Genomic DNA, 17,310 nt, shown 5'->3' on the forward strand with positions numbered 1-17,310 from the left:
GCCCCCAACTCCCATCTCGGTCACGTCAATCAAACCCCTAGTTAACCCGCCCACGTTTTGCGACGGGGGGGGGGGGAGACATCCTTCAGCTCTAGCACGTTCAGTAAGAGTGTCAATCAATCCAGAACCAGCCAATCAGAGCGCCGTTCCGGTGGTGGGTGGGCTTTCCTCCGCCCATCACTTGGCCCCGCCCCGACGCTGTTACGCACTGTAGGACTGTTTGCGTCTTCTACGTCAGGTCTCAATCGGAGTTGATTTTTTTTAAGCTTTCTGGCTGTCTGTGTTTTTTTGTGTTTTAATATTTTTGTGTCTATCGCGGATTTATTATTTTTTATTTATTTATATATATATATATATATATATTACACATACACACATATATATATATATATATTCTTCTCTTTCTGTATATATATATATATATATATATATATATATATATATATATATATATATATATATATATATTCCGGAAAACGAAGTACTATTTACAATTAATGAAAGACCAGGGGCTGACCTCTATGTAAAAAAAAAAAAAACAGCAATCGTTAAAGGAAGCGATATAAAATATAAACAACAGCGGGGGAAACACACATCAGACACACGCACAGAGGGACAGATACACAAGAAAGGAAGAGAAGAAAACGCCGAGGGAACTTTGAACCGTGGCAAGAGCTGAAAAAAAAAGAGAAAAAGCCCATCCACCACTACAGTGAGAAAAGGAGATACCCCGCCAATCGCGGAGAAAAAGTCTCTCAAACCCTCCCATCAAACGGAGGGCAGCAGCACGGATCCCGAAGGCCCGGGGAAGACCCCGAGATCCAGGATCCCTGTGCAACTGTCTGGGATCGCAAAGCCCACGACGCCACGCCAGGTTTGTGCACTTTTTTATCTATCGTCTTTATTTTCCTCCTCCCTGTCTTTGTATAGAGCCACTTGTGTGTGTGTGTGTGTGTGTGTGTGTGTGTGTGTGTGTGTGTGTGTTGCAGACTCAACCACAACACTACAGCGTGATTTCCCCACTTTCTCCAAAGATCTGTAGTTCATAGCGAATGTGGACTGGGGAGGAGAGGAGAAGAAGGGGCTTGCAAGTGTGGGTTAAATGACTAGATTATTAGAAATGAATGCATACTTGTTAGTTGAATAATGCACCCCTTCCCCCCAAAAAGAAAACCCAACCCCACACATGCATTTAAAGCAAACTGCATTTGTGTTTCGTTTTGGCATTGGTGTATTGACATCTCGTCTCCCTGAAATGTGTTTTAATGGAGATGAGGGGCTTGGTAGATAGGAAACGAGAGGAAAGGAAAGGGGGATGGAGATAGATCTGGTTAGGAAGCAAACTGGGAGAAATCCAAATGACAAATGTGGAGAAACCCGAAACAATGAATCTAAAGATCCTTTACCATGTTGCATTTCACTATAGGCATTCGCTATTGCATGTAATGGAGATAAATCACAGGGTAGAGAAGGAGAGAGGGGGGAAAATAAGAAAGCTACTTGGGTAGGAGGAGAGCTAGCTTCAGATTATCCCTTTGCGCTACACTGCATATTTAGAAAATAAGGGAGGGGTAACCAGACAAATATTTTAGAGATTTTGGATCAGGGCAACTATGTATCTGCTTTTACACGCAGTGGAAATGGGCTCTTTGCTTATATTATATCTCAGTCGGTTTTCTTAAACTTAAAAACACGCTGGAATACATGTTGACAGTCTTTTAAATGCACTGTTTAACCAGATTATCATTTTATTTATTAAATTAAGAACTGTGGATTTGTATATGGTTCTGCAGATCTAAATTATTTATAGACTAGAAAGGCAACGTTATTGTTTGTTTTATTCTGCATAGTTACTTAATGCCATCCACCAGTAGTGCAGTTATTTAGCTTTTCTTTTCTCAAGAAAGGCCTTGCATGCATGGGAGTGGAAGACTGCAGCATTGTACAAGTAGGCTACACCATAGTAACTGGAGCTTGGTTTGCTGTTACAAATGGTCCTTTTCAGTATTGGATGTGTCAGTGATTTTAATAATATGGTTTACTAGTGTAGCAGTGGATTGACAAGCAACCATGAAATACGGACATTGTGCATTAAAGATACACCATATGCATTGTTCTCGTGAATCACACTTGCTTTTTAAACCTCTTGTTTGGGATAACTTGTTCCAGTTTCTATAATGCACCTTTCAAGTCCAGCATTTTTGTCAATAGAAAAATCATGTCAGTACCTTGAACCACAAAGCGCCTAAACTTCATTATCTGTGCAGTCAAAAGTACTATTCTTAGATGTATTTAGAGTAAGGTTTTGCAGCCCAGCACATATTTTAAATTGCATCATGTTGAATACATTGTAAACACAGATTTGAGGAAATCCCTATTATGTGAATTCACTACTATATTCTACATCTTCTACTTGATTAGCAGCAGTTATGCATTCAGGTCCACACTGTTTAAAATTAGTTATTGTAATTGTTATGCCCCCCTCTGTGTTGTTGATCGTGTTTTTATCATGGGTGTGTCAAAATTAAGTATTTGTGTTTCAATCCACAAGTATTTGTTCCTGAAGTATAGAACAACTTTTCCATCTCATGTATCTGTATAGGTTTTGGGCCTGTTTGTTGCCATTTTGGGGTTTGATCCTCTGCTTTATAAATCAAGTTGGTAAGAGCATCACGATGAACAGTACGCACTTCATTGGTTCAGTACTGTGGTCAAAATAGAAAGATGTGGAGCTGCTGCTTTGGGATTAAATCAGTCACAGCTTTCTCTTTCCTTCACTTTAACCAGAAAAACAGAAAAATCTGATTACTTGTTATATACAGGTTGATGCCAGTTCCACAGCACTTGCAGCCTCTTGCTGACAATTTGCTCAACAGTACTGCTGATACAGGGGGACACACAGCAGGCCAGCCACTTGGCAGTGGGATTGCGTTTGTGCTGCAGTCAGCTCAGTCCTTTAATATTTTTTGAGTAGTTTCCTTTAGTACTGTTGCCAATACGAAAGTCAGTGGATGAGCTCCAAATCAGAGAGAAACTAATATTCAACAGTTTGAGAGCTAACGGATGTACGATCTGCCTACTACTAAAGTAATCCAAGAGCGGGGCACTTATGATGTGCTCTCTTGGGTTTTGTAAGTGTTGATATTAACGATGAATGGACTGATAATCAGATTTGTGGAATGTTCTATTGATTATTGTGTTTTGTGAAAGTCCAAGCATCTCAAATGTGTAATATAATGCAGCCTAATAGAATTATGGGCATAATTAATAACTAAAACAAATAAAGAAAACAAAACAAAACATAATCAGAAGAAAACAATCAGTCAGGCATGAACCAGAATCAGTTTTAATGAAGGGAGTATTTGATATATGATCAATTTTGTAGTCCCTGCTTGAAGAACCCTGCACTGGGATTCTCAAGATTGCACAGTAAATGGCTTTGCAATGAAAGATGTATTAAGTTGCTAACCTCTCACAGCTGTCAGATGGATGTTTCACTAAGGAACCAAAAGGAAGTTTTCAGCCTCTGTCTGTTGTCACAACAGACCACAGCACCTTTTGCCAGTTACATTTGACAGCAAGCACAAACTGTTTCCATTTTCAAAGTGATATCTCCATTCTGTTTGCTATAAAATATAGCTTTGTTATTTGGGAGTTTATTTTTTCTCCTTCTTTGCCGAAACAGCCACAGTTAATGTGATATTGTCCCCATAAATATGATGGCCTTTTTCTGTCTAGAATAAATCAATCCTTTAACCCACCTGCCACTCAAAATGTATTTTTTATTGCTGGGGGCTTCATCCTTATACTCAGTGGATACCCACTATCAAGCACATGCATTGTAATAAGTTATACTGATTCGGTGTCTTGAAGTAATTTAATATGAACCCTTTTTTTAAGTCCCTCATACATTTTATAAAGCTATACTATCCATTCTATCTTATAAATCCAATATTTTTTATATTTTACAATATCCAATACATCTTATAAGATCACTCTTAATTCACAGATGAACTGCACTTAAATTCTCATAAAAATAATTATAAATGCCTTTCAATCCATTCAATCATGTGCCCTTCCTTTGCGTGAGATCCGAAAAGCACAATACAAAATGGAAATCCCTTACAAGCTAATAGCAATTTAGAATAAAAGATTGTTCTGTGGATGCTGTTCGAATTTTGTCTTGATAATCATGCACAGATCTTTTGGTATCAGAATTGGAACCTCATACATTTAGGGCAGTGCGTACAGTTGGCAGTTACTTTCTCGTTAAGGTTGTATTGGTAAGCTCCAAGTTGACAGGTGTGTATAGTTAACTCTCAGCCTGGATGCTAATGATTTAATTGTCAAAGTGCTGGTCTTGGCAAGAGGGTGTTCCAGTTCCTCAGCATCACGGATGGAGATTATCTTAACCATAATAAGATAAGCTGACCTGAATAAAAGAGAGTGATTCATAGCGGATCTAATGCAGGGTTATCTTTTAATGGATGGAATCGCAGTCAGTTCTGTGTAATGTTGGTCTGAATTGTAGTCCTATAAGTATTTTTCTGTATATTTTCATTGAATAACATCAACATGATTTACTTCCAAAGTGTGGCTTTATAATTGGATTAACATCATTGATTTAAATCTAGGAGAGAACTGCATTTCTCTACACAGCAAATAATTCTACCCAGTTTATGGTCTGTCCAGCCACTGGGGCATTGTTGTGTCTGAGTCTATCTTATTGCAGTTTCAGTTATTTACAGGAAAATAACTTCAGTAAGTTCTGTGTAGCTGAAGATCAGTGCAGATTGGTGCATTGAATTGTGAATTTTGAGTTGTTGGGGACCCCCCCCCCACCAAACTTATATTTATTTATCTCTTATTTATCTATTTTTTGTGTGTGTGTATATCCTGGGGTGCGTTTCTGCATTTTGACCACAACACAACTAGGTTATGCCACATTTGACCTAGAATTTGTGACCATGACCAAAATGCAACAAATGAACACGGTCAGTAAAGATGGCGGAGGTTGAAAATAATGGAGTTGCAGCAATCTGAGTGTTATTGGTGATGTATGTAATGCTCACTACTGTCAAAGATATGTCAGATGTTATATACTTAAATCATGCAAAATAGATCTCTATACATAGGCAAATATGTTAGACTGCATTACAGTAAATACTGAGGTAGTTTGTTTCACTCATTTAATTGAATTGTATGTAATGTGTCATGTTTAGTTTTATTTTAGTTCATTTAACTTTGCAGCATATGTCAAGATCCCATTCCATCCAACAGTACTACCTCTTGTTACATGACAATGAACTGATAGTCGAGTCTCATACTCGGTTCATTGGTTCAAATGACCATCCAGTTACCACATCGCAAAAACACAGACATACGACCTGATCATTGCGCGAAAACACACCCCTAATGTTTGACGATAGGTAGAATCGTGGTATCAAGTTGGGCATTTCTTATCATATACTTGTGGTGGTTCACATAAGTGATCTCCTTGCGCCCCCCCCCGGAACATGGAATAATCAATCCCAGCTTCATTAATCACAAAATTAGGAAATGAAGGGGAAAAAAAGTTTAGCAAATCTCTTACTGTTCTCGCCCTTCCCAGAATGCTCTGAGGAGCCTGCCAGTAAGCTGGGGAGTGACTCCCTTACTGCTGCATTAACACAGCCTGCTTGGTTCCATGCCTGATTTTGTTCCCACTCAGCACACACAAGCCAAGTCCTCCTGTGGCATTGAGAGGAACAGCACACAACTGGAAGGCTGCTGTGTGACATCTCTCCTTATCCATATTCACAGTGTATCTGATCTGCACTGGCTGGCTAGGGAGAGGGAGAGTGCTTGGTGTTCTGGTGGCTGTACAGGAACAACCCTGATTTGTAGCCATGGGCACTTATCTTTGTGATCCATAACACCATCAGAACAATGTATTGAAATCCAATACAGTGGAGGAAGAAAACGCACGTGCTATTATGGCAACTTTGTTACACTCTTGGGGGAAGAATCCTATATTGTATTCCTGAGAATGTTACCTGACTTTGTGCTTGATGACTACAGATGAATCAAGTGTAGTACTGTAGGTACAGCAGAAGGTGTCTAAACATGTCATTTTGACGGCTGGCTTCCAGATGTGAGCATTCCTATTTTTGACCCTGTTTGGGAGAACTGCAACGAACAGCTGGCACTCTTCACAGCTCCAGGGAGCCACACCTGGAGGCAAATACTCTGTCACACTAGTGCATGGCTGTACAGGGAGGAGGTGAATGAGAGCAACATCAGGCAGCTTTATTTTGACCTTGATTGTGGGGATCACCTGGTTTCTCTTCGGGATGTTTTCAATGGTCTCTTCCCCTTCCATGTGTGGCACCAAGAATTGGAATCCAGCATAAGATGAGGAAGGATATTTTCTGGATTTGGAAATGCCAATTACATACACAGTGCAAAACTGAGGATTTAAGACCTCCAGATTTGAAGCAGAAAATGGCCTAAAAAACAAATACCAAATTGGTGATATTTACTATATGGAGAGCAGTTAAGAAGGCCACTGCTTTGCAAGCTAGTATGCATTTTGCTAAGGGCCAAAGGAAGTGTTTGACATGAAACGCTTGTTAAATTCCACACAATTCTTGCTATTCATGTGTTTTTTCTGAGTGGATTGAGTTAAAATGTGCCCACTGAAAATCCTCTTCCTCTTCAGTCAGTTCAGCGACTTAACCATGTAATTGCCCCCTTGGCATCCTAGGATATGTCATGAGGCAGAGGCTACCCTTGTGACTTGCTCCTATCTTAAAAGCAGTAACCAGTCAGCAGTATGATACAATTGCATCACATTCCTTCGACTTGTCTGCACAATACATGGCACCCAGGGAAGCATGAGATTTGAAATCAGATGCCGTCGGAAACTGAGAAGAGTGTGCAAATCACAGCAACTTTCAGTGTTTTCCAAATGCTTTTACTTGTTTATGCTGAAAGTTTCGGAACCTGTCAGTTTTTAATATAATTAATATGCTTGTCACTGCATTCATACAGCATTTCATAAGGCCCGTCTCAAGCTTACATGCTCTAATGTGTACTAATTAGAAGGCCTTCTCAATTGGTTGCTTTTACCAGAGAGGCAAATTAAACTTAATTAAGACAAATTATCCTCTAGGCGTCAGCACTGACTATTTATAGTTTGGTATCACTTGCATTAAAAAAAAAAAAAAAAAAAAAAAAAGTTTTGGAAATGTTCCACCTGGCAACAGTCCTCCACAGGTTGGACTTTGTTGCCAGCTCAATTTTTTTGTTTTCCCCTTCATAAAATATTGTTGACTCCCATTACCAATGCCAGACTACTCATGAAATAATTACCAAAATTACACACAGTGATAGGAAGTCTCTTTGCGACAGTGAGTGGGATTGCTGCTGTTAAATGATTACAGCACAGGATGGATGAAGATGATGCATGCATCTCCATGGATACGCACTGCCCAACATCCGCATTCTTTCATGTCTACAAACACACCATGCAAACCGCCAGGCTAAGACCGCTGAAGGAGGAGTCACTGAGCACTCGCCTGTAACCCTGCGGTGTAACCCTGCGGTGCTTGCTCACGTTCTTCTGATGACCATACTCAGAATCAAACCCATTACACTGGACTGTCAGGCTTTAGCTGTGGTCTGAGGGGTGGCCCATGCTGGTTCAACCATCCAGGAGCCCTCTAGTCCACGTTTGGTTGAGGTCTTCAATCAAGCTTAAATCAGCGTTCCTTTCATGGCATATGAGTCTTGGTTTTCTTAGTGCAGGACAATAAGTGAAAAGCGCCACTCTTGAGGGCAGGTCAGTAGAATTAGAAGGACACAAACGAAAATCCTGGCAGGAAGCTATTGAGGCTGATCAATCCTCCCTTCTAGACCTGTATAGAAGAGCATACAGAGTCTCATGCTCACTTGACGGTCAGGGTAAAGGCCAAAGACTGATTTGGGAGCACCGTACTGTCTGGCAGCTTGTCTGGTGCTTGATACAATGGCAGATATTTCTGATGAGCACGAGCTTTAGTTATAGTTCTTCCAGATCCTTTACCTGGCCCAGTCCTGTTGTTGACTGGACTCTCTTTGGTGGGGGTTCCTAGGTGGTGAGCAATCGCAGGCGGACGTTCTTTCATCTTGCTGTTCTGCAGGAAGTGTTTATGCTTCCTGGTGAATGCTGGTGCCCTTATAATATTTGTATTTCACTTTGATTTCAGAAGCATTATCATGCAGTATTATAATGAAGGTATTATTGGCTTTTGGCCTCTCTGTGCTTCTGACACAAATGTCTAGAATGCTGTGCTAAATCTTATTAGGATGAACTGGAAGCTGTCGAAAAGTGACCTCATATTCAGTCAGACATCAAGCAGCATGTCCTGGTGTCTATAAAGCACAGCCAAATTAAATCAGTTAATTAAGTTTTTCTATTAGCCCTTGATTACACTGGCCATGGTATTTGAGCTTTTTTTTGGTATCCATTCAGGGTCCTGGAGGGGCACAACCCTGCAGTTTATTTAGGTACCTTGGAATCTGCACTAGATTAACTGGAGACAGTGTCAAGTTCATCTGGTAAAAAAGTAAAAGTAAAATCAGGGAGGACACAATATATTATGGAATATGCCTATGGCCTGAGATTTTTTTGAAATAAGAATAAAGAAACCTGCTTCTAACACTTGTATATAGTTATGTATATACACTCACCTAAAGGATTATTAGGAACACCATACTAATACTGTGTTTGACCCCCTTTCGCCTTCAGAACTGCCTTAATTCTACGTGGCATTGATTCAACAAGGTGCTGAAAGCATTCTTTACAAATGTTGGCCCATATTGATAGGATAGCATCTTGCAGTTGATGGAGATTTGTGGGATGCACATCCAGGGCACGAAGCTCCCGTTCCACCACATCCCAAAGATGCTCTATTGGGTTGAGATCTGGTGACTGTGGGGGCTAGTTTAGTACAGTGAACTCATTGTCATGTTCAAGAAACCAATTTGAAATGATTCGACCTTTGTGACATGGTGCATTATCCTGCTGGAAGTAGCCATCAGAGGATGGGTACATGGAGGTCATAAAGGGATGGACATGGTCAGAAACAATGCTCAGGTAGGCCGTGGCATTTAAATGATGCCCAATTGGCACTAAGGGGCCTAAAGTGTGCCAAGAAAACATCCCCCACACCATTACACCACCACCACCAGCCTGCACAGTGGTAACAAGGCATGATGGATCCATGTTCTCATTCTGTTTACGCCAAATTCTGACTCTACCATCTGAATGTCTCAACAGAAATCGAGACTCATCAGACCAGGCAACATTTTTCCAGTCTTGAACTGTCCAATTTTGGTGAGCTTGTGCAAATTGTAGCCTCTTTTTCCTATTTGTAGTGGAGATGAGTGGTACCCGGTGGGGTCTTCTGCTGTTGTAGCCCATCCGCCTCAAGGTTCTACGTGTTGTGGCTTCACAAATGCTTTGCTGCATACCTCGGTTGTAACGAGTGGTTATTTCAGTCAAAGTTGCTCTTCTATCAGCTTGAATCAGTCGGCCCATTCTCCTCTGACCTCTAGCATCAACAAGGCATTTTCGCCCACAGGACTGCCGCATACTGGATGTTTTTCCCCTTTCACACCATTCTTTGTAAACCCTAGAAATGGTTGTGCGTGAAAATCCCAGTAACTGAGCAGATTGTGAAATACTCAGACCCGCCCGTCTGGCACCAACAACCATGCCACGCTCAAAATTGCTTAAATCACCTTTCTTTCCCATTCAGACATTCAGTTTGGAGTTCAGGATATTGTCTTGACCAGGACCACACCCCTAAATGCATTGAAGCAACTGCCATGTGATTGGTTGGTTAGATAATTGCATTAATGAGAAATTGAACAGGTGTTCCTAATAATCCTTTAGGTGAGTGTATATATTTATGTTGGTACGTTCATGATGTTCCATGCTGTCCTTTGGGCCCTGCTCTAAATGTTTGATACCCCTGATGTACAGATACATATTGGAGACACATGTGGAATGAAAAAATAGTCACAGAGTGTTTTGTGCTTGCCAGGCAAGGCACTGCCTGGTGCTTTGTTTCACAGTCCTGTGCTGTGTTGTTCAAAGAAAGGGGGGTCTATCTCCACTCCAGAGGCCTGCAGCAGACTGCCTGCTTCCAGCTGTTCCCACAGGGCAGCACTTGTTGCTATGGTAGCACCATGCAGTAGCCAGCGCCCAGAACTGAGTGAGAGGAGAGAGCCTGCATGCTCCATCAACACAAAAAAGATATTTGGAAAATGAAAAAATGGTACACACATGAAGCTACAACACACGGCTCCAGCACGTCTATTTAATGCTATGGGACAGTCAGTCTGACAACATCTGGGGGGGGAATAAATCGGAACTGAAAAACCATGAAAAAAGTACTGCTAACTATGTGTGGGCTTTCTTTTAAGAGATCCACAAACCAAGCTCTGGGTCTCCTCCTTAGAGATTGCATGCTTGAGCAAACATCTCTTAAAAAGCAAGCCCCTGGAGTAGTTCTACAATACAGTCGGTGTCATTTTCTCCAGCAGACCCTCAGTTAACACATCCATATGGTGTAAAGTATGCAGGCTTAGTTTTTTACACGTTTTTCCATTGATATTACAGATGGTGATTTCTAAAATAGACCATTTACTATATGCTATTGTTAAGAAGTTTCTATTTTCAGTATCCTGCAATAGAATTATACATACATTTTTAGATTTAATGTTAAGAAAAATTGAACATACAAGCATACTACGGTCTTTACTTCCCAAATGTCATATTTGGAGATGTGCCATTTCAATAACTCTAATCTGAACATGCAATTTAAACAGGAGTACTTTTATCTGTGTATGTATACCTGGGCAGTTTCTACAGTCTGTAAAATGTAAAACCATGCATGCTAACTGCCTTTGCTGTTTTCAGTTTCATTTTTGAATACAACTGCGTTGAAAAATTGGGCGTACAGTAATGACTTTAACAATTGCACTTGGGAAATTGACGTAACCTTCAAGCAAGAGTACTCTCTATTATTTTTGTAGCATAATCCTCCCATGCTCTGAATTATTTTTTCTGTAAACTGGGTGGTTTTAACTCCCTTAATTTTGTCAATATTCCAGAGGGATAACTTACTTTTTCCACTACAAAATCCCATAAACATACATGTATACATACACTCACCTAAAGGATTATTAGGAACACCATACTAATACTGTGTTTGACCCCCTTTCGCCTTCAGAACTGCCTTAATTCTAAGTGGCATTGATTCAACAAGGTGCTGAAAGCATTCTTTAGAAATGTTGGCCCATATTGATAGGATAGCATCTTGCAGTTGATGGAGATTTGTGGGATGCACATCCAGGGCACGAAGCTCCCGTTCCACCACATCCCAAAGATGCTCTATTGGGTTGAGATCTGGTGACTGTGGGGGCCAGTTTAGTACAGTGAACTCATTGTCATGTTCAAGAAACCAATTTGAAATGATTCGACCTTTGTGACATGGTGCATTATCCTGCTGGAAGTAGCCATCAGAGGATGGGTACATGGTGGTCATAAAGGGATGGACATGGTCAGAATCAATGCTCAGGTAGGCCGTGGCATTTAAACGATGCCCAATTGGCACTAAGGGGCCTACAGTGTGCCAAGAAAACATCCCCCACACCATTACACCACCACCACCAGCCTGCACAGTGGTAACAAGGCATGATGGATCCATGTTCTCATTCTGTTTATGCCAAATTCTGACTCTACCATCTGAATGTCTCAACAGAAATCGAGACTCATCAGACCAGGCAACATTTTTCCAGTCTTCAACTGTCCAATTTTGGTGAGCTTGTGCAAATTGTAGCCTCTTTTTCCTATTTGTAGTGGAGATGAGTGGTACCCGGTGGGGTCTTCTGCTGTTGTGGCCCATCCGCCTCAAGGTTGTACGTGTTGTGGCTTCACAAATGCTTTGCTGCATACCTCGGTTGTAACGAGTGGTTATTTCAGTCAAAGTTGCTCTTCTATCAGCTTGAATCAGTCGGCCCATTCTCCTCTGACCTCTAGCATCAACAAGGCATTTTCGCCCACAGGACTTCCGCATACTGGATGTTTTTCCCTTTTCACACCATTCTTTGTAAACCCTAGAAATGGTTGTACGTGAAAATCCCAGTAACTGAGCAGATTGTGAAATAATCAGACCGGCCCGTCTGGCACCAACAACCATGCCACGCTCAAAATTGCTTAAATCACCTTTCTTTCCCATTCAGACATTCAGTTTGGAGTTCAGGAGATTGTCTTGATCAGGACCACACCCCTAAATGCATTGAAGCAACTGCCATGTGATTGGTTGGTTAGATAATTGCATTAATGAGAAATTGAACAGGTGTTCCTAATAATCCTTTAGGTGAGTGTATATTATGGGTAAAAGTATCATGATGAAATGTATCATTATCATTATCCTGCCCTAGGTTAAAGTAAAAACAAGTTAGATGCACTTTTTGAACTTATATGCACTCAACTACAGATGCTGACAGTAACAATTGACCCAATAAAAAGAATGTCCTCAGCAGTTTAATGACATAATTCTCTCAGGTCAATTTGTTTATCTATGCGGAAGTACAGTTGTTGAAAAGCCCTGAGAAAATAGTCACACATCAGTGAATGCTAGCTATAAATGAATGTTTTATTTTCGTGGTCTCTAATCTGTTGGTATTTTCTTGGCAGAGGGCAGCTTTACATCTGAGACCGTGGACGAAGAACTCAAGACGCAAGTTGTGGGGAGGCAGCTGCTAGCCAGAGGTGTTGGGGAAGGCTGTCTCCCACTGGGATGTGCTAGAGACGGGCGGCTTTCCTCTACCTGGACTCCTGGGCTGGAATAACAGACCATCATTCCCCCCCCCTCCCCCCCTTCCCCTCCCCTCCTCCCACCCTAAGCCCTTCCCCAACTCCCACCCTCCCACCCCCACACTCACAGACACCCCCTCCAAAACCATGTGAGGGGCTCCTGTCAAGCAGGGACCTGAGCAACATTAGAGAACAAAGGAAGGCTGCTGCATTGCCAGGGAGGTGGGCGGCAAGAGCGCAAGAGAGGGAGCGTGCCAGCGTGTGGCGTGTGCGTGCGTGCCAGCGTGCGTGTGAGGGTGGGTGGGTGTGTGCGTGTGAGCGTGTGCCTGGGGACACCATGATGTTCCGAGATCAGGTGGGCATCCTGACCGACTGGTTCAAGGGCTGGAACGAGTGCGAGCAGACTGTGGCACTCCTCTCACTGCTCAAGAGGGTGACCCGCACACAGGCCCGGTTTCTGCAGATTTGCCTGGAGCACTCGCTGGCCGATTGCACCGAGATCCACATCCTGGAGGCCGAGGCCAACAATGCTGGTGAGTTGCTGTGTTTCCTCTTCTCTGCTTCGATTGTAAACGCTTTCCGCTCTGTGTTGTCTCTACATTTAGGAGACACAACTGGGGTCCTCCACAACTATGTCAAGTGCCAAATTCATCCTGTTCTTGGCTTCATTGGACTAATTTAATAAAATTTCCTGGCAGAACAATATGGACAGATCAGCCCAAAATGGGGTGTGTATTACTTTATTCATTTATGGGAGAACAGTTTGTGATAGAGGTTTTCTTTTTGGTGTGTAGCTGAGATTCCATCTTTCCTGGGTGCTGCAAACCAGTGTGCAACTACAGAATATGAGGATGGTATTGTCCAATCAAAAGGACATTACTATGGTCTATCCTCACCCCTAGAGATCTTGGGATTTCGAGAGACCTACAAGGCCTTCTGATTTGCGGCCTTCCAGGACCCGATTTGCTCACCGTCGCTTTTACCGCTAGAGATGTATTTCTTCTAACGCTTCGTCTGATGGTGTTTGGTGTGAGTCAGGCGAGTGTCTCGTGTCTGAAGATCCTCTGTAACCACAGCCATGTTAGTAATTTGGGACACGTTTGTGTTTTAGAAAACCTCAATGAGCACCCAAATCATACTGAGTCAGTACATTCCTGTGTGTTAGACCTTGAGTAAGCATATCATTGTTACTGATTCCCTGGATCCTACAGCTCTCCGACTCCCAGATGCAGAAATCCTACAATGGTCTTTCGAATGTTTACAGTCAGAAGATATCAAGGAATGCGATGGAGTTTGATGAGGGTGTGAAAGTAACATATTTCTTGGCCTCATGAGATTTTTTAGAAAAGTTATTTAAAAATTATGGATGAAAAACTGAAGGAAGTGGGGGGGAAAAAAGAAAGGTGAAGATCAGTTTTCCAAAACTGGATATTGGTCCTGGATAAAAAACTAAAAATGGCACTACAAAAAATCATGTATGATTTTCCTTGAGTGATTTTGGAAATTCAGATTTATTGTGTATTTGTCAGCAGTTGGCAGGGAGATCCACGTCAGTGTGTAGTGCTGTCATTCGGCACAGGCTTGTATTTCATGATCCCCAGTAACCACCAAGATCTTAGTAATTCGGTACATGTCTATGTGTGAAAAATCTCAATAAGCACTACCATTTGTACTCGGTCAGTACAGGGCTGCGTGGTAGACCTTGGGTACACAACGTTGTCACTGATTCTGCTGGTTTGTATGAGACCCAGCCGTGGGAAACTGACATTGGTCATCTAAATATGGAAGAAACACATCAAGGATTGTTGTGACGTTGTTTCAAATTGAATGCATTCAGAGTCTCTCAACTTCGATTGGAACACAGTCTTTTACTGTTGGGAGGTTAGTATAGAACACAGCACTTCATAACAAGTACTTGTCCCTCTACTGTGAAATAAATGATAAAATGGCAGCCTCCCAAATAATAACACTGTACCTTTAACTTATCTAAATATAGTTTATAAAACCTATGTCCTGCAATTAGATTTAAACATATATATTTGCTTTTGCTCTTGTTTCACTTTTGTTTCATGTCTTTGTTTCACTTTTGTTCCCAGACAAACCCTTATTACCCTCTGACTTATCCCTGACAGAAAGGCTGTTCATCTTACCTTCCCCAAAAGATCCTGCTCTGCTTGTAATTTCTACACTGCACAGTGAACTTCTGAAGACAAGCCATCTGTTAAAGCTCAACTGGCTTGATCCCATTGCTCCCAGGATTTATCTTATATCATTGTTTATGTAACAAATTGATAGGGGAGGAAAAAAAGCAATTTCTCTGCTAGTCCAGAAATCTATGGCAGTACAACTATATCTTGTCATGTTCCCTAACATGTAGGTCAGAGAACCCAGACCGTGTGGTGAGGAAACATTGGATTTGAGAGGAAATAGATTGAGGTTTGTGGGTGAGGCAAGGGGGAGGGGGTTGTAATTGAAAAGGTGCTCTGTGATACTTCTGTGTAGGAACTCGAGTCTAGTAGGACAGCACAGCTAGGAGTGAAATGTGTTCTCTGAATGCCGTGAAGCAGAAATCTGTCACATACCAAGCCAATGAGCTAGTGTGAGGGCCCCAGGCACACTCCCAAGAACTGGAATACAAGAATACTGTATTTAATTGTAACTGGACCTCCTTGTGAAGTGATTTGGCATGTAGAATACATCCAGGTTTCTTGTCATTGTTTCAGGTTTTGTTTTACTATCAGCTTTGAAAGACAAATAAGAGTTAAAAAAAAAAAAGAAAACTTCCATCAGAAAAGTTATGTAGTTGCACCAGTTTGTAACAGGATGTAAATCAAGTTTTAAAGGCAGTAGATAGAGAATAGGACTATAGTGGGGTAGCAGCTTTAAACCAATTTACTCTGCAAATTGTTTCTGGGGTTGCAATGATGCATGTTTTCCTTTTTGAAATGTTTTTGTTTTTAATTCTATATGAATAAAGCTTTATTTGCAGTTAGTGAGCAGGTGCATGCTGAAATTCAGTCCCTATTTTAGTCCATTGTGGGCAATGATTCTATGGCTTTCTCTCCGATCAATTTGCTCATTCCTTCGAAAGCGATTCGTAGTTATCTGGAAGACCTTGCTGAACTTGCTGAAAAGGGAAACCCCAGCTGAAAAAAAGCCACACACAGACAAAACAATCTGCAGGTTGACGTTGGAGCATATTTCCACCTTCTCTTCCTTTGAGCCACAGTGAAAAGACAAAGCAGCTGATAACGTGAGGAGAGATCAGTGGTAAGAACGGAAGCTCTGGCCCTGTCTGATATTGCACGTTTCCATGGTTCAAGCGTCTTGCTCGGAGACATCCTGTGTCATCCGTTCACGTCCCATCCACCTTCGTCGCTTCGCAGAACAATAGCTCTCGAGTGCGTGGACTCTCCCAGCTGCTCTTGCAGACGTCCACAAACCCTGAGTCATCGGATTGAAGCTTTCTCCTCTGGGATTGTTTGTGTGGGCTGAGGAATGCAGAGATGCGGCCCAGCCCCACAGTTCAGGAATTCAGACTGTGTGGAGCGAATAGGAAACGGCCGGTCTGAGAAGGAATCCATGCCTGGGAAGGCCCTGGGGGCTCCCTGCTTTCACTATACTGCAAATCCAGAGTGGGGGACAATGGGGGGCAACCCACAATCCCTCCGGTTAGCACTATTTGTTTTCTGTTTAACTCGTCTGTCTCTTGTTTTGCTGGGGCTTGGAGCAGTGGGGAAGGATTTAAATGGATGCTTCATTTCTAGTTTTCTGCACTTTTTTATACACAATAGTGAATTGTGAATTATAAGACCAGCTTCAGTGCAGGGATACAAGTCTGCCTGCTTTCCAGCTCACAGTTTCAGTGGGCCACACCCTCTCTCGGTCTCCCCCAGGCCCAGCATTCTCCTTCAGCTCTTCCTATATCCCACAATCCTTTGTCACTATACACACCAGAAAGACACCAATAAAGCAGTACTTCTTAATTTATTTTGAGAGTTATGTCCTCCCACAGCAACACACTTAATCAGATCATATAATATTTTCATATCTCATTTGTTGGTGATAAATCACTATACAGTAAATTAATCACTTCTAAATCTCAGCATGCCTAACCAATTATATAATAAGAGCTGTACTTACTTGTATTAACTTATGAATATTAAAAACAAAACACTAGGCTCAACTGTATCAACATTTATGGGACAATGCCCTTAAACAATTGATTTGTTCCTCATGCGCTCAATCTAGTTAAATTAATCGTGTTGTGAGGTGAAATTCACAGATATTCGGTACGCCAGCCAGAGTGTTATCTGACCGGGGGTAGTCTACCACATTCCTGTGCTGTCAATGTGGCTGCACCCAGTAATCTAATACACAATCACTTTTAGCAGACGCCGTTTTTGCCGATTTAAATGTTTTGCAATTATTTTTTTGTGGTGGAAAAGTCCAACCTAAAC

At 41.7% G+C, this 17,310-nt stretch overlaps 1 protein-coding gene across 2 annotated transcripts in view; it reads left to right on the plus strand.

Annotated features, from left to right (window-relative positions):
* The first annotated feature begins 459 nt into the window (after positions 1-459).
* The window catches only part of samd4b (sterile alpha motif domain containing 4B), a 44,746-nt gene continuing 27,895 nt past the window's right edge, over positions 460-17,310 (plus strand). For both annotated transcript variants that reach the window (XM_066703985.1, XM_066703986.1), the window contains exons 1-2: positions 460-874; positions 12,731-13,383. In XM_066703985.1, coding sequence (XP_066560082.1) covers positions 13,188-13,383 — 196 coding nt within the window. In that variant the 5' untranslated portion in view covers positions 460-874; positions 12,731-13,187. The remainder of the gene's footprint in view (positions 875-12,730; positions 13,384-17,310) is intronic.

The sequence above is a fragment of the Amia ocellicauda genome, chromosome 5, assembly GCF_036373705.1.
Source record: "Amia ocellicauda isolate fAmiCal2 chromosome 5, fAmiCal2.hap1, whole genome shotgun sequence".
NCBI classification, from domain to species: Eukaryota; Metazoa; Chordata; class Actinopteri; order Amiiformes; family Amiidae; genus Amia; species Amia ocellicauda.